Source organism: Macaca thibetana, chromosome 11 (genome assembly GCF_024542745.1).
Source record: "Macaca thibetana thibetana isolate TM-01 chromosome 11, ASM2454274v1, whole genome shotgun sequence".
Classification (NCBI taxonomy): domain Eukaryota; kingdom Metazoa; phylum Chordata; class Mammalia; order Primates; family Cercopithecidae; genus Macaca; species Macaca thibetana.
In genome coordinates, this window is record NC_065588.1 from 105,092,818 (window position 1) to 105,111,016 (window position 18,199).

At 44.7% G+C, this 18,199-nt stretch overlaps 2 protein-coding genes across 4 annotated transcripts in view; one reads left to right on the forward strand and one right to left on the reverse strand.

Moving 5' to 3' along the window:
- Window positions 1–18,199, reverse strand: part of SVOP (SV2 related protein) — a 101,192-nt gene that overhangs the window by 54,056 nt on the left and 28,937 nt on the right. For all 3 annotated transcript variants that reach the window (XM_050749768.1, XM_050749769.1, XM_050749770.1), the window contains exons 2-5: window positions 15,015–15,175; window positions 9,917–10,002; window positions 8,741–8,839; window positions 3,417–3,488 (exon numbers count right to left, since the gene is read on the reverse strand). In XM_050749768.1, coding sequence (XP_050605725.1) covers window positions 3,417–3,488; window positions 8,741–8,839; window positions 9,917–10,002; window positions 15,015–15,175 — 418 coding nt within the window. The remainder of the gene's footprint in view (window positions 1–3,416; window positions 3,489–8,740; window positions 8,840–9,916; window positions 10,003–15,014; window positions 15,176–18,199) is intronic.
- USP30 (ubiquitin specific peptidase 30) overlaps window positions 15,169–18,199 on the forward strand; it is a 100,397-nt gene continuing 97,366 nt past the window's right edge. Inside the window, exon 1 of the mRNA XM_050749776.1 lies at window positions 15,169–15,263. The gene's annotated coding sequence lies outside the window, so the exon portion shown is untranslated. The remainder of the gene's footprint in view (window positions 15,264–18,199) is intronic.

Here is an 18,199-nt window from a genome sequence, read left to right on the forward strand (position 1 = left end):
CCTGGCCTCCCTTGATTATTTTAAAGGCTTAAAGATTAACATTGGATTCAGCCTCAGACAGCCACAGCTTTACAGTTCTTTCAACGGCTGCTCAGCTCCATCAAAGCAAAAATGACTCTATTTTATTTTCAGAGGTGTTTTTTCTTCTCTCCTTCCTTCCCTCCTCCTTCCATCCCTCTTTTCTTCCTTTTCTTCTTCCTTCTCCCCCTTCCTCGCTCTCTCTCCCTACCTCCTTCCTTTCTTCCTCTCTCCCTCCCTTCCTACCTCTCTCTTTTTCTCCTTTCTTCTTTCCCCCTTTTCTTTTCTTTCTTTCTTTTTTTTTTTTTTCTGAGATGAAGTCTCACTCTTGTTGCCCAGGCTGGAGTGCAATGGCGCCATCTTGGCTCCTGGGTAGCTGGGATTACAGGCATGTGCCACCATGCCTGGATAATTTTGTATTTTTAGTAGAGATGGGGTTTTATCATATTGGTCAGGCTGGTCTCGAACTCCTGACCTCAGGTCATCCGCCCACCTTGGCCTCCCAAAGTGCTGGGATTACAGGCGTTAGCCGCCACGCTGAGCCCTCTTTCTTCCTTCCTTTTTTCCTTCGTTCCCTCCCTCTGTCCCTTTTCCCTCCCTCGCTTCTTCTTTCCTTCCTTCCTTCTTTTTTCCCCTCTCTCCCACCCTCCCTCCCCTGCCTGCCTGCCTGCCTGCCTGCCTTCCTTCCTTCCTTCCTTCCTTCCTTCCTTCCTTCCTTCCTTCCTTCCTCTCTCCTGTCCTTAAACTCTTGTTCATTCTTCCAACCAGAAAATCACTGTGCCATCACTCATATGCTCCAGAAACAGGAAATGGGTGGGAGGGCAGATGGGGGCAGAATCTAGAGAGCTGCCACTGAAGACCAGAGTAATTCCTTCTTGGGTTAACAGGGGCGTAATAACCAGCTTTTGCTTCCTTTGGGAGCCCCAGAGAGGACTTTCCAACTGCCATCTCCAGCCCCATCACCAGTCAAGACCCCGAGGCCCATCATGGCTGCATTTAGTTTCCAGCCTGCTGCCTCCGGAGTTACAGTCTTGGCAGTTATATTAATCACCATTTCTTGGCAATTATTGATCACCATCTTCCAGGTGTCTACTGGCCAAAGTTTCCTGCGCAGTAGCAGTGAGAGGGGATGCAGCAGGAGTCTGCATCCTCTGTGGCATTGCTGGAACGTTCATTCATTCATTGAGCCATCACCTGCTTCTGGAGCACCTACCGATTCAAGCCACTGGCATCACAGTGAAGACAGAGTTCTAGACTTAGAATAAGCAAGACCTGCCTCTGTGATGCACAAACCGTGTGGCCCTGGGTAAGTTGCCCACTCTCTGTGCCTCAGTTTCTTCTTCTATCAAGTCAGAGTGATAATAGTACCTACTTCAACGGTTATTATGGGGATTGAATGAGCTAATGCATGAACCATACTTTGTGTCATGCCTGCTATACAACGCACTATTTTATTTTCAGCCCATGACTTGCTAGTTGTAGTGGAGATTGCCTGTTACCTACCCAGCATCCAGATCTCACTTCTTCCTTCCTAACAGAATTCTAGGTTTGTTCAAGTAGCCCATTCCCAGCTCCAGTAGTAGGTTATTCTTAGTCTAAACCAATCATTTTCAAAGTATGGTCCCAAAACTAGCAGCATTGACGTTGCATGGGGACTTGTCAGAAATGTTATACTTGGAGTTTCAGTTTACATGTGTCCTGTGCCTAGCATGTGCCTGGCATTGTACAAAGAGATTCACACAGTGGCTCACATCTGTAATCCCAGCACTTTAGGAGGCTGAGGTGGAAGGACTGCTTGAGGCCAGGAGTTTGAGACCAGCCTGGGCAACATAGTAAGACCCTGTTTCTCTACAAAAAATTAAAAAACAATTAACTGGGCATGGTGGCACAAGTCTTATCCCAGCTACTTGGGAGGCTGAGGTGGGAGGATTGCTTGAGCCCAGGAGGTCAAGGTTGCAATTAGCTATGATTGCACCTCTGCACTCCAGCCTGGGCAACAGAGCAAGACCTTGCCTCGAAAAAACAAAAGAAACAGTGATTTACACCTCAATTAACCCTAATTCATCTCTCTTAACCCTCCAATACAGGTTCTATTATTTTCTTCTTTATTCATATTAAGAAATTGATGCTCAGAGAGGTCAATTTGACTGAGCGCAGTGACTCACACCTGTAATCTCAGCACTTTGGGAGGCCATGGCCAGCGGATCACTTGAGGTCAGGAGTTTGAGACCAGCCTGGCCAACATGGTGAAACCCCATCTGTACTAAAAATACAAAAAATAGCCGGGCGTGGTGGCAGGTGCCTATAATCTCAGCTACTTGGGTGGCTGAGGCAGGAGAATCACTTGAACCCAGGAGGCGGAGCTTGCAGTGACCTGAGATCATGTGATTGCACTCCAGCCTAGGCGACAGAGCAAGACTCCACCTCCAAAAAAAAAAAAAAAAAAGTCAATTTGCTTGCCCAAGATCACACAGCCAGTAGTGGCAAAGTTGAGACTGAACCCGGGTCCACCTGATGTCAAGGCCCTGAGCTGTAAGTTCCCTGTTCCTTCTTGTCTGCAAGTCCATTTCATATCATGTCTGGGCTCTCCCAAAAGCTGGCTCTAAGATAAGGATCCTAGTAAAGATAGTTTATTTGAGCAGATTCCAGTAGGGGAGTGGAGAAGTGAGACAGGGAAGGGAAGGAAGGTAATTCAGGGTGTCTTCATGAACAGGTTCCCACAGCAGACACTGGAGTTCAGTCCTGCTGGGATTGAGAAATTGTTTTCTGGGTGCAGTGGTTCACGTCTGTAATCCCAGAGCTGTGGGGAGGCCAAGGCAGGAGGATTGCTTGAGGCCAGGAATTTGAGACCAGCCTGCGCAACATGGTGAAACCCCATTTCTACAAAAAATATGAAAATGAGCTGGGTGTATTGGTGCACGCTTGTAGTCCCAGTTGCTTGGGGGGCTAAGGTGGGAGGATTGCTTGAGCCTGGGAGGTTGAGGCTACTGTGAGCTGAGACTGTGCCACTGCCCTCCAGCAAGACCCTGTCTCAAACAAAAACAAAAACAAAAAACCCAAAATTTGAGAAATGGCTCTCTTTAGGACAAGAGAATCAATGGCTTTATCTACCATCCTTTGACTGCCCCAGCCAGGGGTAATGAGGAAATGATTCCAGCCCAGGGGATATGAGTAGGCACTGACTGTCTAGATTCTGAAATGCATATGCTTGGGCCCCACTAGGAATGTGTGCTTTGAAGAGAGTCCACAGCAGCCTTACAGCAATGTCTTCTCACTGTACTTCAACATAATCCTCATTAGGCCTCCCAATTGCTAACGCGGAACGGGTTTGCTACTTGTCCAGACCGTCACCAAGAGAACCCAGAGGACATGCGTTTAGAAGAGTAAGTTTGCCTTACTGTTTTCCTGCCGTACTGGTCTGAGATATTTCCCCAGAGCGTGGAGCTGGACATCATGCCTACAAAGACCACCTGTGGGGGGAAAGACAGTTTTCATTAGACAGAGGACTTGGATCATTGCACAGAAAGGGAACAACAAATGGAACTGGTGATGTCACCCTCTAGGTAACAACAATGATCTAACATTCACTGAGAGCCTGACAAAGGGCAGACACTAAGTGCTTCCTGCAAGCTTCCCAATAATCCCGTGGGGAGGGTGCTATTACTATCCCCATTTTACAGATGAGGGAACTGAGACTCAGAGAGAGGCAATTGCATGACCAGTGTCACAGAGTGTTAAGTGGTGCAGCCTGCACTGGAATCAGGCATTCTGGTTCCAGAACTAGCTTTTGACAAGTTTCACACCATCCTAAAGAAACACTTGCCCGACTGCTGAGAAAATACCAAGGGCTGCAAGGTAGAGGCTAGAAAGTAGGAAAAACAGGCACACAGGAGGCTGGCATGGGAGCTGTAAACTACTAGTAAGAGAAACTACTCATTGTGTGGGAGGCAGTCATTGTTACATTGTTAATCCTTGGAGTAACAGCTGGTGAGATTTGAATGATCCTACTCATATGACAGAATGGGGAGCCGAGGCTCTGATAGATTAAGAAATCTGCTCCGGGCCGGGCGCGGTGGCTCAAGCCTATAATCCCAGCACTTTGGGAGGCCGAGACAGGTGGATCACAAGGTCAGGAGATCGAGACCATCCTGGCTAACACGGTGAAACCCCATCTCTACTAAAAAATACAAAAAACTAGCCGGGCGAGGTGGCGGGCACCTGTAGTCCCAGCTACTAGGGAGGCTGAGGCAGGAGAATGGCATGAACCCGGGAGGCGGAGCTTGCAGTGAGCTGAGATCCGGCCACTGCACTCCAGCCTGGGCGACAGAGCGAGACTCCGTCTCAAAAAAAAAAAAGAAACCTGCTCCGCCTCCCTGAAAGGAGAGAGTAGTGGCAAGTCTTAAGCCCAAGCAGGCTGACTGGTGCCTCATCACCATGCTCTTCCCTCTCTAAGGCGCCTCATCACCGTGCTCTTCCCTCTCTAAGTGCCAGGCACCATGCTGAAGGCTTTATGCACACGTCTTACTGCATTCTCACAGTAGCTCTACCTGGTGGGTGCTTCTATTACCCCCATTTCACAGATAAGGCAACTGACGGCCAGAAAGGGGAGGGCACAGTCTCAGTTTGGTCTGACCCAGAAAGCATTTCTTGTGGCATGTCCGAGGGTGGGGAGTGGGGATGGTACACAGAAGCATTCCAAGGGAGAAGCAGACACAGCTTATGTATGTATAATTTATTTGTTTGTTTAGACAGGATCTTGCTCTGTCACCCAGGTTGGAGTGCGGTGGTGTGGTCACGGTTCACTGCAGCCTCAACTTCCTGGGCTCAAGTGATCCTCTCACCTCAGCCTCCCGAGTAGGGGAGACTACAGGTGTGCACCACCATGCCTGGCTAATTTTATTTATTTATTTATTTAGTAGAGACAGGATCTCACTTTGTTGTCCAGGTTGGTCTCAAACTCCTGGTCTCAAGGGATCCTTCCACCTCAGCCTCCCACAGTGCTGGGATTACGGGTATGAGCCACCACACCTGGCCCTGAGTGGATCATTTTAAGGGAATTCATTTCCAAGTTTACAACTTCCCCACAGACTCTTTCTTAAAAACATGTTAGGGCTCTTCTTCTCCACTTCCTGCCTGACTCCGTCTTTCTCAGCCACGCCTCTCTAGGCCAGTCTGACCAAGGCATTGCTTTTGAATGTAAACCCTTCAGAGTGCCTCAGAAGGGGCACTGATGATGCACTTACCGATGACTTTTGCAAGTCATCTGGGTTCCGATACCTTTATTATTACTTTCAACAGAATTGGAGAACAGTCTAATCAAGCTGTCGGCAAGTCAGGTCATGGAACATAATTTTTCAGAAATGAAAGCTGTGTGCTCTTTGGCACACACAATTTGGAGAGTGTTTTTAAAAATCAAGTGGCATCAGTTTATTGAGTTCTAACAAAACTCCTTCAGTTCCTCAAAATTTTTTTTATGTGAACAAAGATTTTCACATACACATTCATTCAGGAAAAATGACAAATAGGAATGGACCTGGTGCTGAACCCTGTCTCACTTTAGCAATAATCATTCAGGAATACATAAAATATTTGGGAAACGTTCCACACCACTCATTAAGGGATACATTTCCGATAAAACCTTGCTTATGATTAACAATTATTTATCAAAATTATATGTTGTTTATGTGGTCTATTGTGTACTACTAAAAATTATAATGATAAATCAGTGTAGGAGAAAAATGTGAGTGCTTAGAGCCTTCTCGTCTCAGAGAATTAAAACTAATAATTTAAAATATATGTATTTTGTCACAGAGAATTATCATAGGGTAATGAATGTGATCCTTTCAAGCAAGAAAACATTACATTAGGCCAGCCTGGGCAACATGGTGAAATTCCGTCTCTACTAAACATAAAAAATTAGCTGGGCATGGTGGCGTGTGTCTTTGTTCCCAGCTGCTCAGGAGGCTGGGGTGGGAGGATCGCTTGAACTTAGAAGGCAAAGGTTGCAGTGAGACAAAATCACACCACTATACTCCAGCCTGGGCAACACAGAGAGACCCTATTTCAAAAAAAAAAAATTACATTAAGATAAAATTATATGGAGAAATGAATGGAAATATAAGTTCCAAGAAAAAAATCAATGCAAAATTTCTAAATTCCTCTAAAGAGCTTGTTCATGTAATTTTAAAACAAATAATGGTAGATATCAGGTAAGTATTTCCATTTTTCCACTTTACTAGACACATTTTAAAAAGTGACATGATAATTTTATTTTGATTTTTATATTTCAGCACACTGGCAATGGTATCATCTGCAACCTACAATTTTAAAAATTTCGTGTCAATGTAAAAACATGTGACAGTCCTGGATTCTACATGGTTTTTATTTAATTCTTTTCTAGATTAACCTAGAACCAAGATGTTTGAAGATTACTGTCTTGGGATAAAGTGTTGCCTTTGTCATGTGCTAAGTGATATTCTTACATCCTGAAAGAGTTAAGTATCTCTCAAAACACCCATTTTCCTCAAAAGGAGAGATTCTGGCACAGCAGAGCACTGCTTCTATATCATAATAATTACGGTAATCTTGCGCAGTATTTCCTGCAGCAACAATGTGTATCTGTAGCATCCTCCTTGGGTACTTTATGTCTCCAACTCCTGCAGGACTCTAGCTTTTCCATAGAAAATTCATCCATGAGACTTAATGGCTCTACCTAGCCTACAAGTCTAAACCTCATACCACAAGAAAGTAGCCCGAGGCAGGGGCTCGGAGCCTGCCAGGCCTGGCTTTTGATTCTGCCTCTTACAGGCTGTCTGAGCTTGGGCAAGTCAATGCCCCTCTCTAAACCTCAGTTTCCTTATCTGTAGAAGTGACAGTAATAAAAGCACCTCTTTCATAGGTTTGAGAAGGTTAAAGAGGTAATGTATGCAAAACCATTAGCCTGGCCCAAAATAAGTGCTCAGTAAATTGGAGACCAGAAAGGCCCTACATTGCAAAAACACAGACCTGCAGTTATTATTATTAATATTATTATTTTAGATGGAGTCTCACTCTGTCGCCCAGGCTGGAGTGGAGTGGTGAGATCTCGGCTCACTGCAACCTCAGCCTCCCGGGTTCAAGTGATTCTCCTGCCTCAGCCTTCTGAGTAGCTGGGATTACAGGACGTGCCACCATGCCCAGTCAATTTTTGTGTTTTTGATAGAGACAAGGTTTCACCAAGTTGGCCAGCCTGGTCTCGAACTCCTGGCCTCAAGTGATCCGCCCGCCTCAGTCTCCCAAAGTGCTAGGATTATAGGCATCAGCTACCGCGACCAGCCTGCAGTTACTCTTTAGGAGATATTGGTGAGGAGGAATATAAAAAACAAGTATCATGGACTCAGCCCCTGGTGTGTGCTAGGGGCTGTGTGTATTTAACAAAATACACAGAAAAACAGGCTTATCACCCCCATTTTGCAGGCCACAAAATATAGCCATCAAGTGCCTCACTCAAGGTCACACATCTGGAGGTGACTAAACCACAAAAACACAGGTGTATGTGCCATGAAACTCTTCCCACTGAACTTCACAACCTTATTGCTAGTATCAGACTGGGCCATGCTGTGTGGAAGGCACTCAGGCCATTCCAGAACAGTTATCTACAAAAAACAACGTTCTGTGAGGCATCCTGAATTGGCAATGACTCCAACACTGATGGAGATCACAGACCTTGAGCAAGTGATTAACCTCTCTGTGCATCATCTTGCTCAACTAACCATAGTGCCTAGCTCATAGGTCTGTGAGGATTAAAGAGCACATGTACATTATGCATATATTGCATGCAATGTAGGTAAAGGCCTTTGCACAGTAAATGCTCTGTAAGTATTAGCTTTTGTGATTATCATTATTATCCTCTTATCCAGCCTGGCCATTCCTCTCTCTCTCTCAATCTCTGTTTTTTGTTTTTTTTTTTTTAATTTGAGGTGAAGTCCTGCTGTGTCACCCAGGCCAGAGTGCAATGGCACAATCTCAGCTCACTGCAACCTCTGCCTCCCGGATTCAAGCAATTCTCCTGTCTCAGCCTCCCAAGTAGCTGGAATGACAGGTGCCCGCCACCATGCCCCGCTAATTTTTGTATTTTTAATAGAGACGGGGTTTCACCATATTGGTCAGACTGGTCTCAAACTCCTGACCTCAGGTGGTCCACCCACCTCGGCCTTCCAAAATGCTGGGATTACAGGCGTGAGCCACTGCGCCCGGTCCATTCCTCTCTCTTTTAAGAGGTTGCTGCTGATCTCTCCCTGACAAAAAGTGAGGGTTCTGCAGCCTCCTCCTTCAGGCCTTAATTCCAGGGAGCAATAGCTCCAATTTATTGAATACCTACTCTATGCCAGGCACTGTGTTGTTTCCAGTCCTCAAATCATCCTAGGGGTGTGGGGATTGGCATCTCCTGTTTGCAGCCAAGAAAACAGGCATATAGAGTTTAAGTGATATGCACAGGTGGGTTTCAAGCTCCCAGCAACAGAACAGAATGCCTGGGACACCCTCCCAAGTAGCTGGACCTCCGGGTGGAGTAGAGTTGGCTGTAAACCTGCTAGGATATGTGAGGTGGGGATGGGACAGTGTTGCCATCAGGGCTTAATTCTTTTTGGCTGAGCCTTCAGCAGCAGGAGAAGGGAGATATTCTGCAGGACACCCCAGCGGAGCAGAACTGTATGCAACAGGAGGGAGCTGCTGGGCTGCCTACCGAGGTCAGCAATGCCACCTGCCAGCTTGGGAGCCTCCACTCGCAATGCAGCTGTGGCGCCAGGATGCTGAGGATCATCATCTCCATGGCATCAGCCATCTGCAGAGAGGATGGAGACATCATGAGGCCAGGATGCTGCTTGGTGCTGGGGAAGGCTGGCCAAGTCCATAACCCCAGAGACAGAGACTGTAGCGCACCCCTCTCTACCCGCTGCCAAGTGCCCTGCTGCACACCAAACTACACTCAAAGCTCCAGCAGTTAAAACCATGCATTACCACTGCAGGAATAGACAAATAGACATTTCATATTATTTTTGTATGTGTTTTTTGTGTTTTAAAAAATATGGACACGTGGCAAATGAAGTGGGAAAACATATTTCTAAAATTTGAGAAAAAAACATTTTTATAGAGGCAGAGAGACAATGATATTTTTAGTGCAATTAAAGACTGGCTTGTCTTTGGCTTATAGGTCATTTGTTCATGTAGAATAGAATAGAATTGTCAGTATAGTTAACAAGTGTGACCTTTTAATACGTTAAAACAGACTCGGAATCCCCAGCAATTAAACATCATGTACCTTTATGAGACTAGACAGACCAGGACAGACATGGAATCTAGAAGCACGCCCATGTGGCCAAGGGAATTTGGTACACGATAAAGGCAACTTTTCCAATTAGTGGGGGAAATGTTGTGGGGAAATTGACGATCCATTTGGAAGAATATATATTTAGATCACCATCTCCTGCCATTCACAAAAATTAATTTCAAGTATATTAAAGGTTTAGCTGTGCTCTTCGCCATAGCTAGGGGATTTGAATGAGGGAGCATGAGAGTCTTGAAGCAGAAGGCACATTTTTAATCTATGCCTGCTTTTCTAGGGAGAGCTCTACAGCTGACATCATAATCTCATAGTAGTCCTGAGCCCAAAGAGTTGAAAGCCACTTAATTAGCTAGAAACTTCAACTCCTTCTTGGGGGCAACTGCCAAGCACACCCAGCTCTCCTCAAGCACAGACCTCGTTATCACCACTTATCACGCCACATAAATTTTGTTGATTGGAATTCAAGCAAAGGCTCCATGTGCAAAGAACTGTGTCCTTCCTTGCAGACCGTGGAAACCCAGCGGAGCAGCATGGGGGTTTCTTGGAGGCTGAGCCACTGCCCCCAGAAATACTTGCCCAAGCCAAGCCGGTGAGAACAGACAGCTTCCACTGAAATTTTCCAAAGCCAATGGCTTCCACCGCATCTTCCACCATGAAAGTATCTGGGAAGGAGAAAGGGAGAGGGAAGGAAGGAATCAGTGCACCTTGCAGTTGTCCTAGTGTGGGGTTTTCTGGGGTGGTCCCCAGCCAAGCTAATTAAAGGCAGCACATGCTGCTTTTAGAACTTATCCTAGAAAAATATTCCAATATGAAGTGATGTCCTACAACTGCAGCATGACTTACAACGGGAGAAATGGAAAAACCCGAACGTCCATCAATAGGGGGTTGGCTAAATAAATTATTAAGTAGATATTATACGTATATAAATTATTAAATATCCACATTAGGAAATATGACCCAACTGTTAACAAGAATGTGCAGATATAGAAAGATACACAAAGTATATTGTTAATTAATGTTTAAAAACACAACAAGATCAACAACAAGGTATTTAGCATGGTTCTATTCTTGGAAATGTATGCATGTGGGTGTATATATATGCACATGTATCTATCCATAGAATATATACAAGACTTTGAATTATGGTTTAATTTGTTTGTTGTCAGAGGGAGGAAGGAAAAAATTATATGAGAATTAACTTCCTTTTACAATTTACTACTTCCATGGCCAGAAAAAAAAAAACACTTTTTTGTTTGTTTTGGTTTTGTTTTGCGACAGGGTCTTGCTCTGTTGCCCAGGCTGGAACTCAGTGGTACAATCATAGCTCACTGCAGCCTCGATCTCCTGGGCTCAAGTCATCCTCCTGCCTCAGCCTCCCAAGTAGCTGGGACTACAAGCCCATGCCACCATGCCCAGCTAATTTTTTTCTATTTTTGTAGAGATGAGATCTCACTATGTTGCCCAGGCTGGTCTTGAACTCCTGAGCTCAAGCTATCTTCCCACCTCAGCCTCCCAAAGTGTTAGGATTACCGATGTGAACCACCGTGCCTGGCCTGAAATACTTTTGAAAGGCACAATTCCATCTGCACTCCAATGGAAAGATGTGCACACCATGTTGTTAAGTGAAAAGCGAAAGTTGTGGAGAGGTATGTGCCGTAGGAGCTGCCTTTGTGATAAAATGTATATACGTGTCTGTGTGCCAAGCAGGGGAAGTAAGACTGAGTGGATGTCTTACAAACTGCTTACCAGGCTCATCTTTGAAAACAACACTCACTTTCCTACTTTGAGCATTTCTTTAATGTCTGAACGCTTTCCAAATAAACAGGTGTTATTTTTATGCTCAGAAAAAAACACAGATATAATTTATAAACTAATAAGTGTTTTGAAACATATTAAAAGATGGCCGGATGCTGTGGCTCATGCCTGTAATCCCAGCACTTTGGGAGGCTGAGGCAGGAGGATCACTTGAGACCTGGAGTTTCAGAGCAGCCTGGGCAGCATATTGAGACCCCATCTCTACTAAAAATATTTTTAAAAAGTAGCTGTGAGTGGTGGCTCACGCCTATGGTCCTAGCTACCTGGGAGGCTGAGGGATGAGGATGGCTTGAGCCAGGGAGGTTTCAAGGTTGCAGTGAGCTGTGATCATGCCACTGCACTCCAGCCTGGGTGACAGAGCAAGATTCTGTCTCACAAAAAAAAAAAAAAAAAAAAAAAAAAAAATTGAAAAAACAAAACTAAACTAAACTAAAACACTAAACCCAATGTGCTATGCTGGATTGTATCTGGGAACAGCACAACTGCAATGACTGATGAAATCAGAATAAAGTCTGGAGCTGAGCTAATAGTAGCACACCAAAGTTAATTTTTTTAGTTTCGTTGTTAACATTAGGGGAGGCTGGGTAAAGGGTATGTGAGAACTGTCTATATTATATCTGCATTTTTTTTGCAAAGCTAAAATAATTCCAAAGTGAACAGTTAATTAAGAAATAAAAATACAGCTGGGCACGGTGGCTGCACACTTTGGGAGGCCAAGGCGAGCAGATCACCTGAGGCCAGGAGTTTGAGACCATCCTGGCCAACATGGCGAAACCCCGTCTCTACTAGAAATACAAAAATTAGCCAAGTGTGGTGGTGCATGCCTGTAGTCTCAGCTACTCAGGAGGCTGAGGCAGGAGAATCACTTGAATCCAGGAGGCGGAGGTTACAGTGAGCTGAGACTGCACCACTGCACTTCAGCCTGGGTGACAGAATGAGTTTCCACCTGAAAAAAATAAAAATACTAAAGGAGGATGCTTGGGTGGCCCTATGGGTGACCTCCAAGGATCTCATCAGCACCTGCTGGGAGGTGTCCTTTTTTTGGAATTTCAACCATGGGCCTTGTATGTCAACCATAATTTTCTCCAGAAGTGTAAGCTGGTGTTGATCACATTAGCAGGTTGTGGTTTCCTCCAGCAAAATATATCATCCATAAGAACAGTAGTAACACTATTGTGGGGCATTTACTGAGTGCTCACTATCTGCAAGGCACTGTGCCAAAAGCTAGATGTGCATTATTTCACTTAATCCCCATCACAATCCTATGAGTTAAGGCCTAGTATTAGCCCCATTTTACAGAGGAGGACATGGATTTGCCCTGTGTTTCACAGAGTTGGGAGTAGAGTCCAGATCAGACTGAGAGTAAAGCCTCAGCTTCCCTCCATCCCCTGTTATTGCCACGTTATCTCTGCCAACAGTAGGCTGTGCATTCACATCATTAGTCCTCTCTTAGATTTGGAATCTGAGGCTTTTCAGGAATGCATAGAATGTTTTCATTCATCAGCATCAAGAAGTAAGTAAGTAAGCTGGAGACCAGGTCCCACAGCACTGCCTCAGAGGCAGCACAAGGTCATGGGTAAGAATGTGGGCTCTGAGGCCGGATTGCCTGGGCGTAAATCCAAATTGGCTAATTCCTAGCTGTATAACCCTCAGCAAGATACTTAACCCTTCTGTGCTTCAGTTTCCTCACCTGCAAAATGGGGAAGATGTTGGTAATAGATCCAATTGGAACTGTTGTGAGGATTAAATGGATAAAACATGTAAACTGGTTAGAGCAGTGCCTGGCACAGAGTAAATCCTCAGCCAATGTTAGCTGCCCCCATACCATCATCAGTGTCACCATTACCATCACACTATCATCATAACCAACATCACCACCATTGTCATTACACTGTCATCCCCACCATCATCACTATCACTGTCTTCACTATCAGCATCACCACCACTATTATCACCATCATCACCACCACGGCCATCATCTTCATCATCACCACCACCATCATCATCATCACCACCATCATCATCACTATCATCATCATCACCAACATAAACACCATCTTCATCATCATCATCACTATCATCACCATCAGCATCATAACCCCATTTTCATCATCATCGTCACTATCATCACCATCAGCATCATAACCCCATCTTCATCATCATCATAACTATCACTATCATCATCATTAGCATCGCCAACCTTATCATCACCATCTTCATCATTATCATCATCATGATTACCATCATCATCACCATAATCATCACTATCACCGTCATTATCACCACAACCATCATCATCACCACCACTATCATCACCATCATCACCACCATTGCCATTATCTTCATTATCATCACCACCATCATCATCATCTTCATACCACCATCATCCCTCCATCATCATCATCACCACCATCATCATCACCATCATAACCACCATCTTCATCATCATCACTATCATCATCACCATCATAACCACCATCTTCATCATCATCATCACTATCATCATCATCACCATCATAATCCCATCTTCATCATCATCACTATCATCATCATCAGCATCATAACCACCATCTTCATCATCATCATCATTATCATCACCATCAACATCATAACCCCATCTTCATCATCATTATCACTATCATCACCATCAGCATCATAACCCCATCTTCATCATCATCATCACTATCACTATCATCACTATCACTATCATCACCATTAGCATTGCCAACCTTATCATCACCATCTTCATCATCATCATCATGACCACCATCATCATCACCATCATCATCACTATCACCATCATTATCACCACAACCATCATCATCACCACCACTATCATCACCACCATCATCATCATCTTCATCATCACCATCATCACTACCATCATCATCATCACCATCATCATCACCATCATAACCCCATCTTCATCATCATCATCACTATAATCATCATCACCATCATAATCACCATCTTCATCATCATCGTCACTATCATCATCATCACCATCATAATCCCATCTTCATCATCATCACTATCATCATCACCATCATAACCACCATCTTCATCATCATCATCACTATCATCAGCAGCAGCATCATAACCCCATCTTCATCATCATCATCACTATCCTCATCATCACCATCATAATCCCATCTTCATCATCATCATCACTATCATCACCATCACCATCATAACCACCATCTTCATCATCATCATCACTATCATCATCACCATTGCCAACTTTATCATCACCGTCTTCATCACTATCATCATAATCATCATCATGATCACCATCATCATCATCACCATAATCATCACTATCACCATAATTATCACCACAATCATTATCATCACCACCACTATCATCACCATCATCACTACCACCACCACCATCATTTTCATCATCATTACCATCATCTACACCATCTTCATCATCATCACTATCATCACCATTGCCATCCTTATCATCACCATCTTCATCACTATGATCATCACCATCATCATAATCATCACCATCATCAACATCATCATCACCATCATCACATTACTATCACGATCATCACCATCATGATCATCACCACCATCATCATCATTACCATCATCATCTTTGTCATCATCATCATCATTATTACTGCCATCCTCAGCCAAGTGATGTGCAATGATGCTAACTGGCAGGGATTGTGATGTAACCCTGCCTGCTGAAGTAAGCCATATAGGCTCAGCCCCCACTTCCAGCTCCACCCCTTGGCCCTCTGGGCCCTCCCGACTGCCCCTTCACAAGAGCCCTCTGCAATTGCCTGCTGGGGAGGCAACCTTGACAGTGGCTCAGGCTGATTCCCCAACTGCAGGGCCCTCTCACCATCGGTGGGATTGGCAAACTCCTTGGGCACAGCTGCCCCATCATCCAGCTCCACAGCCTCTAGGCCCACGCGGACCCCTTCAATCTGGACTTCATGCTCTCCTGAAGCCGTGTCGTCCTCTGACCTTGCACTCTCACCTGTGCGACGGAATTTCACAACCCTAGAGAACAGAACAAATCTGGTCAAGATGGCTAAAGCTTCCTCCAAATGGCCTTGCTCTTGCTGCACAGTTCTAGTGACCAAGACAGGTGAAAGACTTCTTCTCATGGTTTGGAGAGTTGACGAATGGGGGTTAGCATTTCTGTTGAATTGGACTAGGGTTGGGGAGAGTGATAACTTCAAGAGTTATAATGTCAAGACTGCCATGTACAGTTGAGCAGATTGGGCACTGCCCAATTCCAGGGTTTCCTATTCACGTAGTAGGTTATGTGATTGAGGATATCTTTGTTGTAGGCCAGAATACTGTTTGTGAGTACATCTGTTTCAGATTTTAGACTCATCTGTCTATATCTAACATTTTGGTCATCTAAAGGTCACGTTAGGCCCACAAAAAGTTGCTCACGCCGTATTTCTAAAAGTTTAAAGAGGATGCCATTTTTTAGAATAGAGACAAGCTTTCACTATGTTGCCCAGACTGGTCTAAAACTCCCGAGCTCAAGTGATCCTCCCTCCTCAGCCTACCAAAGTGCTGGGATTACAGGTGCGAGTTATCACACTTGGTGCCAAAATTTTTAAATTGGGAAAATTCACATAAAAAGCCAGAATCCCAATGTCTCTTGGAAAAAGTAGAATATCTCGCTGTCTGGAGCCCACATTCCTGCATTGGAATTGTGCTAGGTCTGGGCAGTGGTGGCCCCTGGCCCACCCTGACCCCAATTTTAGATGGGTCATGCACTCCACAGTTGACCACTATCTCCTCTTCTCTAGATTATCTCTAGCCCTAAGGGTCTTTTGCTAGTTATCCTTGCACTTGCTCTGTGTTCCTCTTACTTGGCTCATGGCCCCATTTGTCAGGCCCTGTAGGCATTTGAGTTTGAGACCCCGTGGGTCCCACTCTCATGCAATATGTTCTTTCAAACTATGCTGTTGCTTGTTCCTCTGCAGGAAGTTTTGATTCTCTGGGAAGTCGTTTCTTCTTCTGGAACTCAGAGGCAAAATCACCCATCTCCTTCCAACTTTGTCACTCCCAAACACAAAACTCCTGCTGTCTGCCAGCCCTAGGGTGGGTTTTGGGGTTATAGCACTGACAAGACAGATGTGTTCTGACCTCACTGTCTCTCAAGGGGATAGTGATACCGAATGTGCAAGTCCTTTCTGTCACGGCTTTGAGTCCTTACAGACTTTTTGAAGAAAGTTTGGGGTGCTAAGTACTGTGGATCATGCCTGTAATCCCAGCACTTTGGGAGGCTGAGGTGGGAGGATTGCTTGAGCACAGGAGTTCAAGACCAGCCTGGGCAACATAGTGAGATGCCGTCTCTACAAAAAGTAAAAAACTTAGCTGGACATAGTGGTGTGTGCCTGTGGTCCCAGCTACTTGGGAGGCTGAGGTGGGAGGATCGCTTGAGCCCAGAAGGTTAAGGCTACAGTGAGCTGTGATCATACCACTGCAATCCAGCCTGGGCAACAGAGAGAGACCCTATCTGAAAAATAAAAAGAAAGAAACAAAGAAAAGAAAGAAAGAGAGAGAGAAGGAAAAAGGAAGAGAGAGAAAGAAAGAAAAAAAGGAAGGAAGGAAGCAAGGAAGGAAGGAAGGAAAAAATAAAAGGAAAAGGAAAATAAAAAGTCTGGCTGGGCATGTTCACTCCCGCCTATAATCTCCACACTTTGGGAGGCTGGGGCAAAAGGGTCGCTTGAGTCCTGTAGTTCGAGACAAGCCTGGGTGACATGGCAAAACCCCATCTCTACAAAAAATACAAAAATTAGCGAGGCATGGTGGTGTGCACCTGTGGTCCCAGCTACTTGGGAGGCTGAGGTGGGAGGATGGCTTGAGCCCAGGAGGTGGAGGTTGCAGTGAGCCAAGATTGCGCCACTCCCTCCAGCCTGGGTGACAGAGCAAGATCCTGGGGTTTTTTTTACTTGTTTAAAAAAAAAAAGAAAGAAAGAAAGAAAAAGAAAAAGTCTGGAGTTACATGGGGCATGAATAACAGAGGTAGTATATGAGCAGATGGAGTACACATTTGATCCATGTTTTTAAAAGGCAAAAAAAGAGAAATATTTAAGTTCAAAATACTGCTATTATTAACGATTGCATCATTCCATGTATTTCACCAAAGAATAACTGTTGCGCTGGCATAGAAAGGGTAAATATCTGGATTTCAGAAGCACAGGGAGCATACCCTGCTTGTGAAGTTCTAGAAGAGAAAAGACAGATCAAATCACAGTAATTCTGTAAACTCCTGAAACTCCACTCCTTGGCAAGGCTGGGCTTGGAAAACCTGAGCTGTCAGGCTCGTCTGGGCTGGAAATGCAGGGCCCAGCACAGGGTTGGCAGACAGACTGGCGGGGTTTGAAGCTTGGTGCTAACATTTCACCCCATCTACCACAGTCACCTCTAATAGAATCAAGTTTGTGCTCTGTGTAAGTTCCAGCTGTTTTCCGTGCACTTGATCTGCATAGCACCTCTCTGAAGTTCATATTATTATCACCATTTTACAGACAAGAACACTGAGGCCCCAGAATTCACATGGCTTGCCCACAGTCCCATAACTAAACAGGCATGGAGCCAGGATTCAACCGCAGTTTTATCTGGCTTAAAACATTGTATTCCTGGCCAGTGAGAGGGTAACACCTCTTCAAACTCTTCCATTGCTTCCCATTTACTCTATTTTTTTATAAAGATATTTTATTTTGAGACATTTCGAGCATATAAAATTACACACGTAACAATGAGTGAAATCTTTGTTTCTGCTGTTTAACTAAAGGATTAGACATGTGAAATCGCCAACATTTGTCCCTAGATCAGTTGAAGCCACCCTGTCTCCATCACTCACATCTTCACAGGTATTTCACGTTTTAAAATAGGCAAAGGACTTCAATAGACATTTCTCCAAAGAAGACAGGCAAAGGGCCAATAGGCACGTAATAAGTTGCTCCATATTAGGGAAATGCAAATCAAAATCACGAGATACCATAAGATACAGGTTCTCACTCTGTCACCAATGCTCTTCTTTGATGGTAGTGGGGG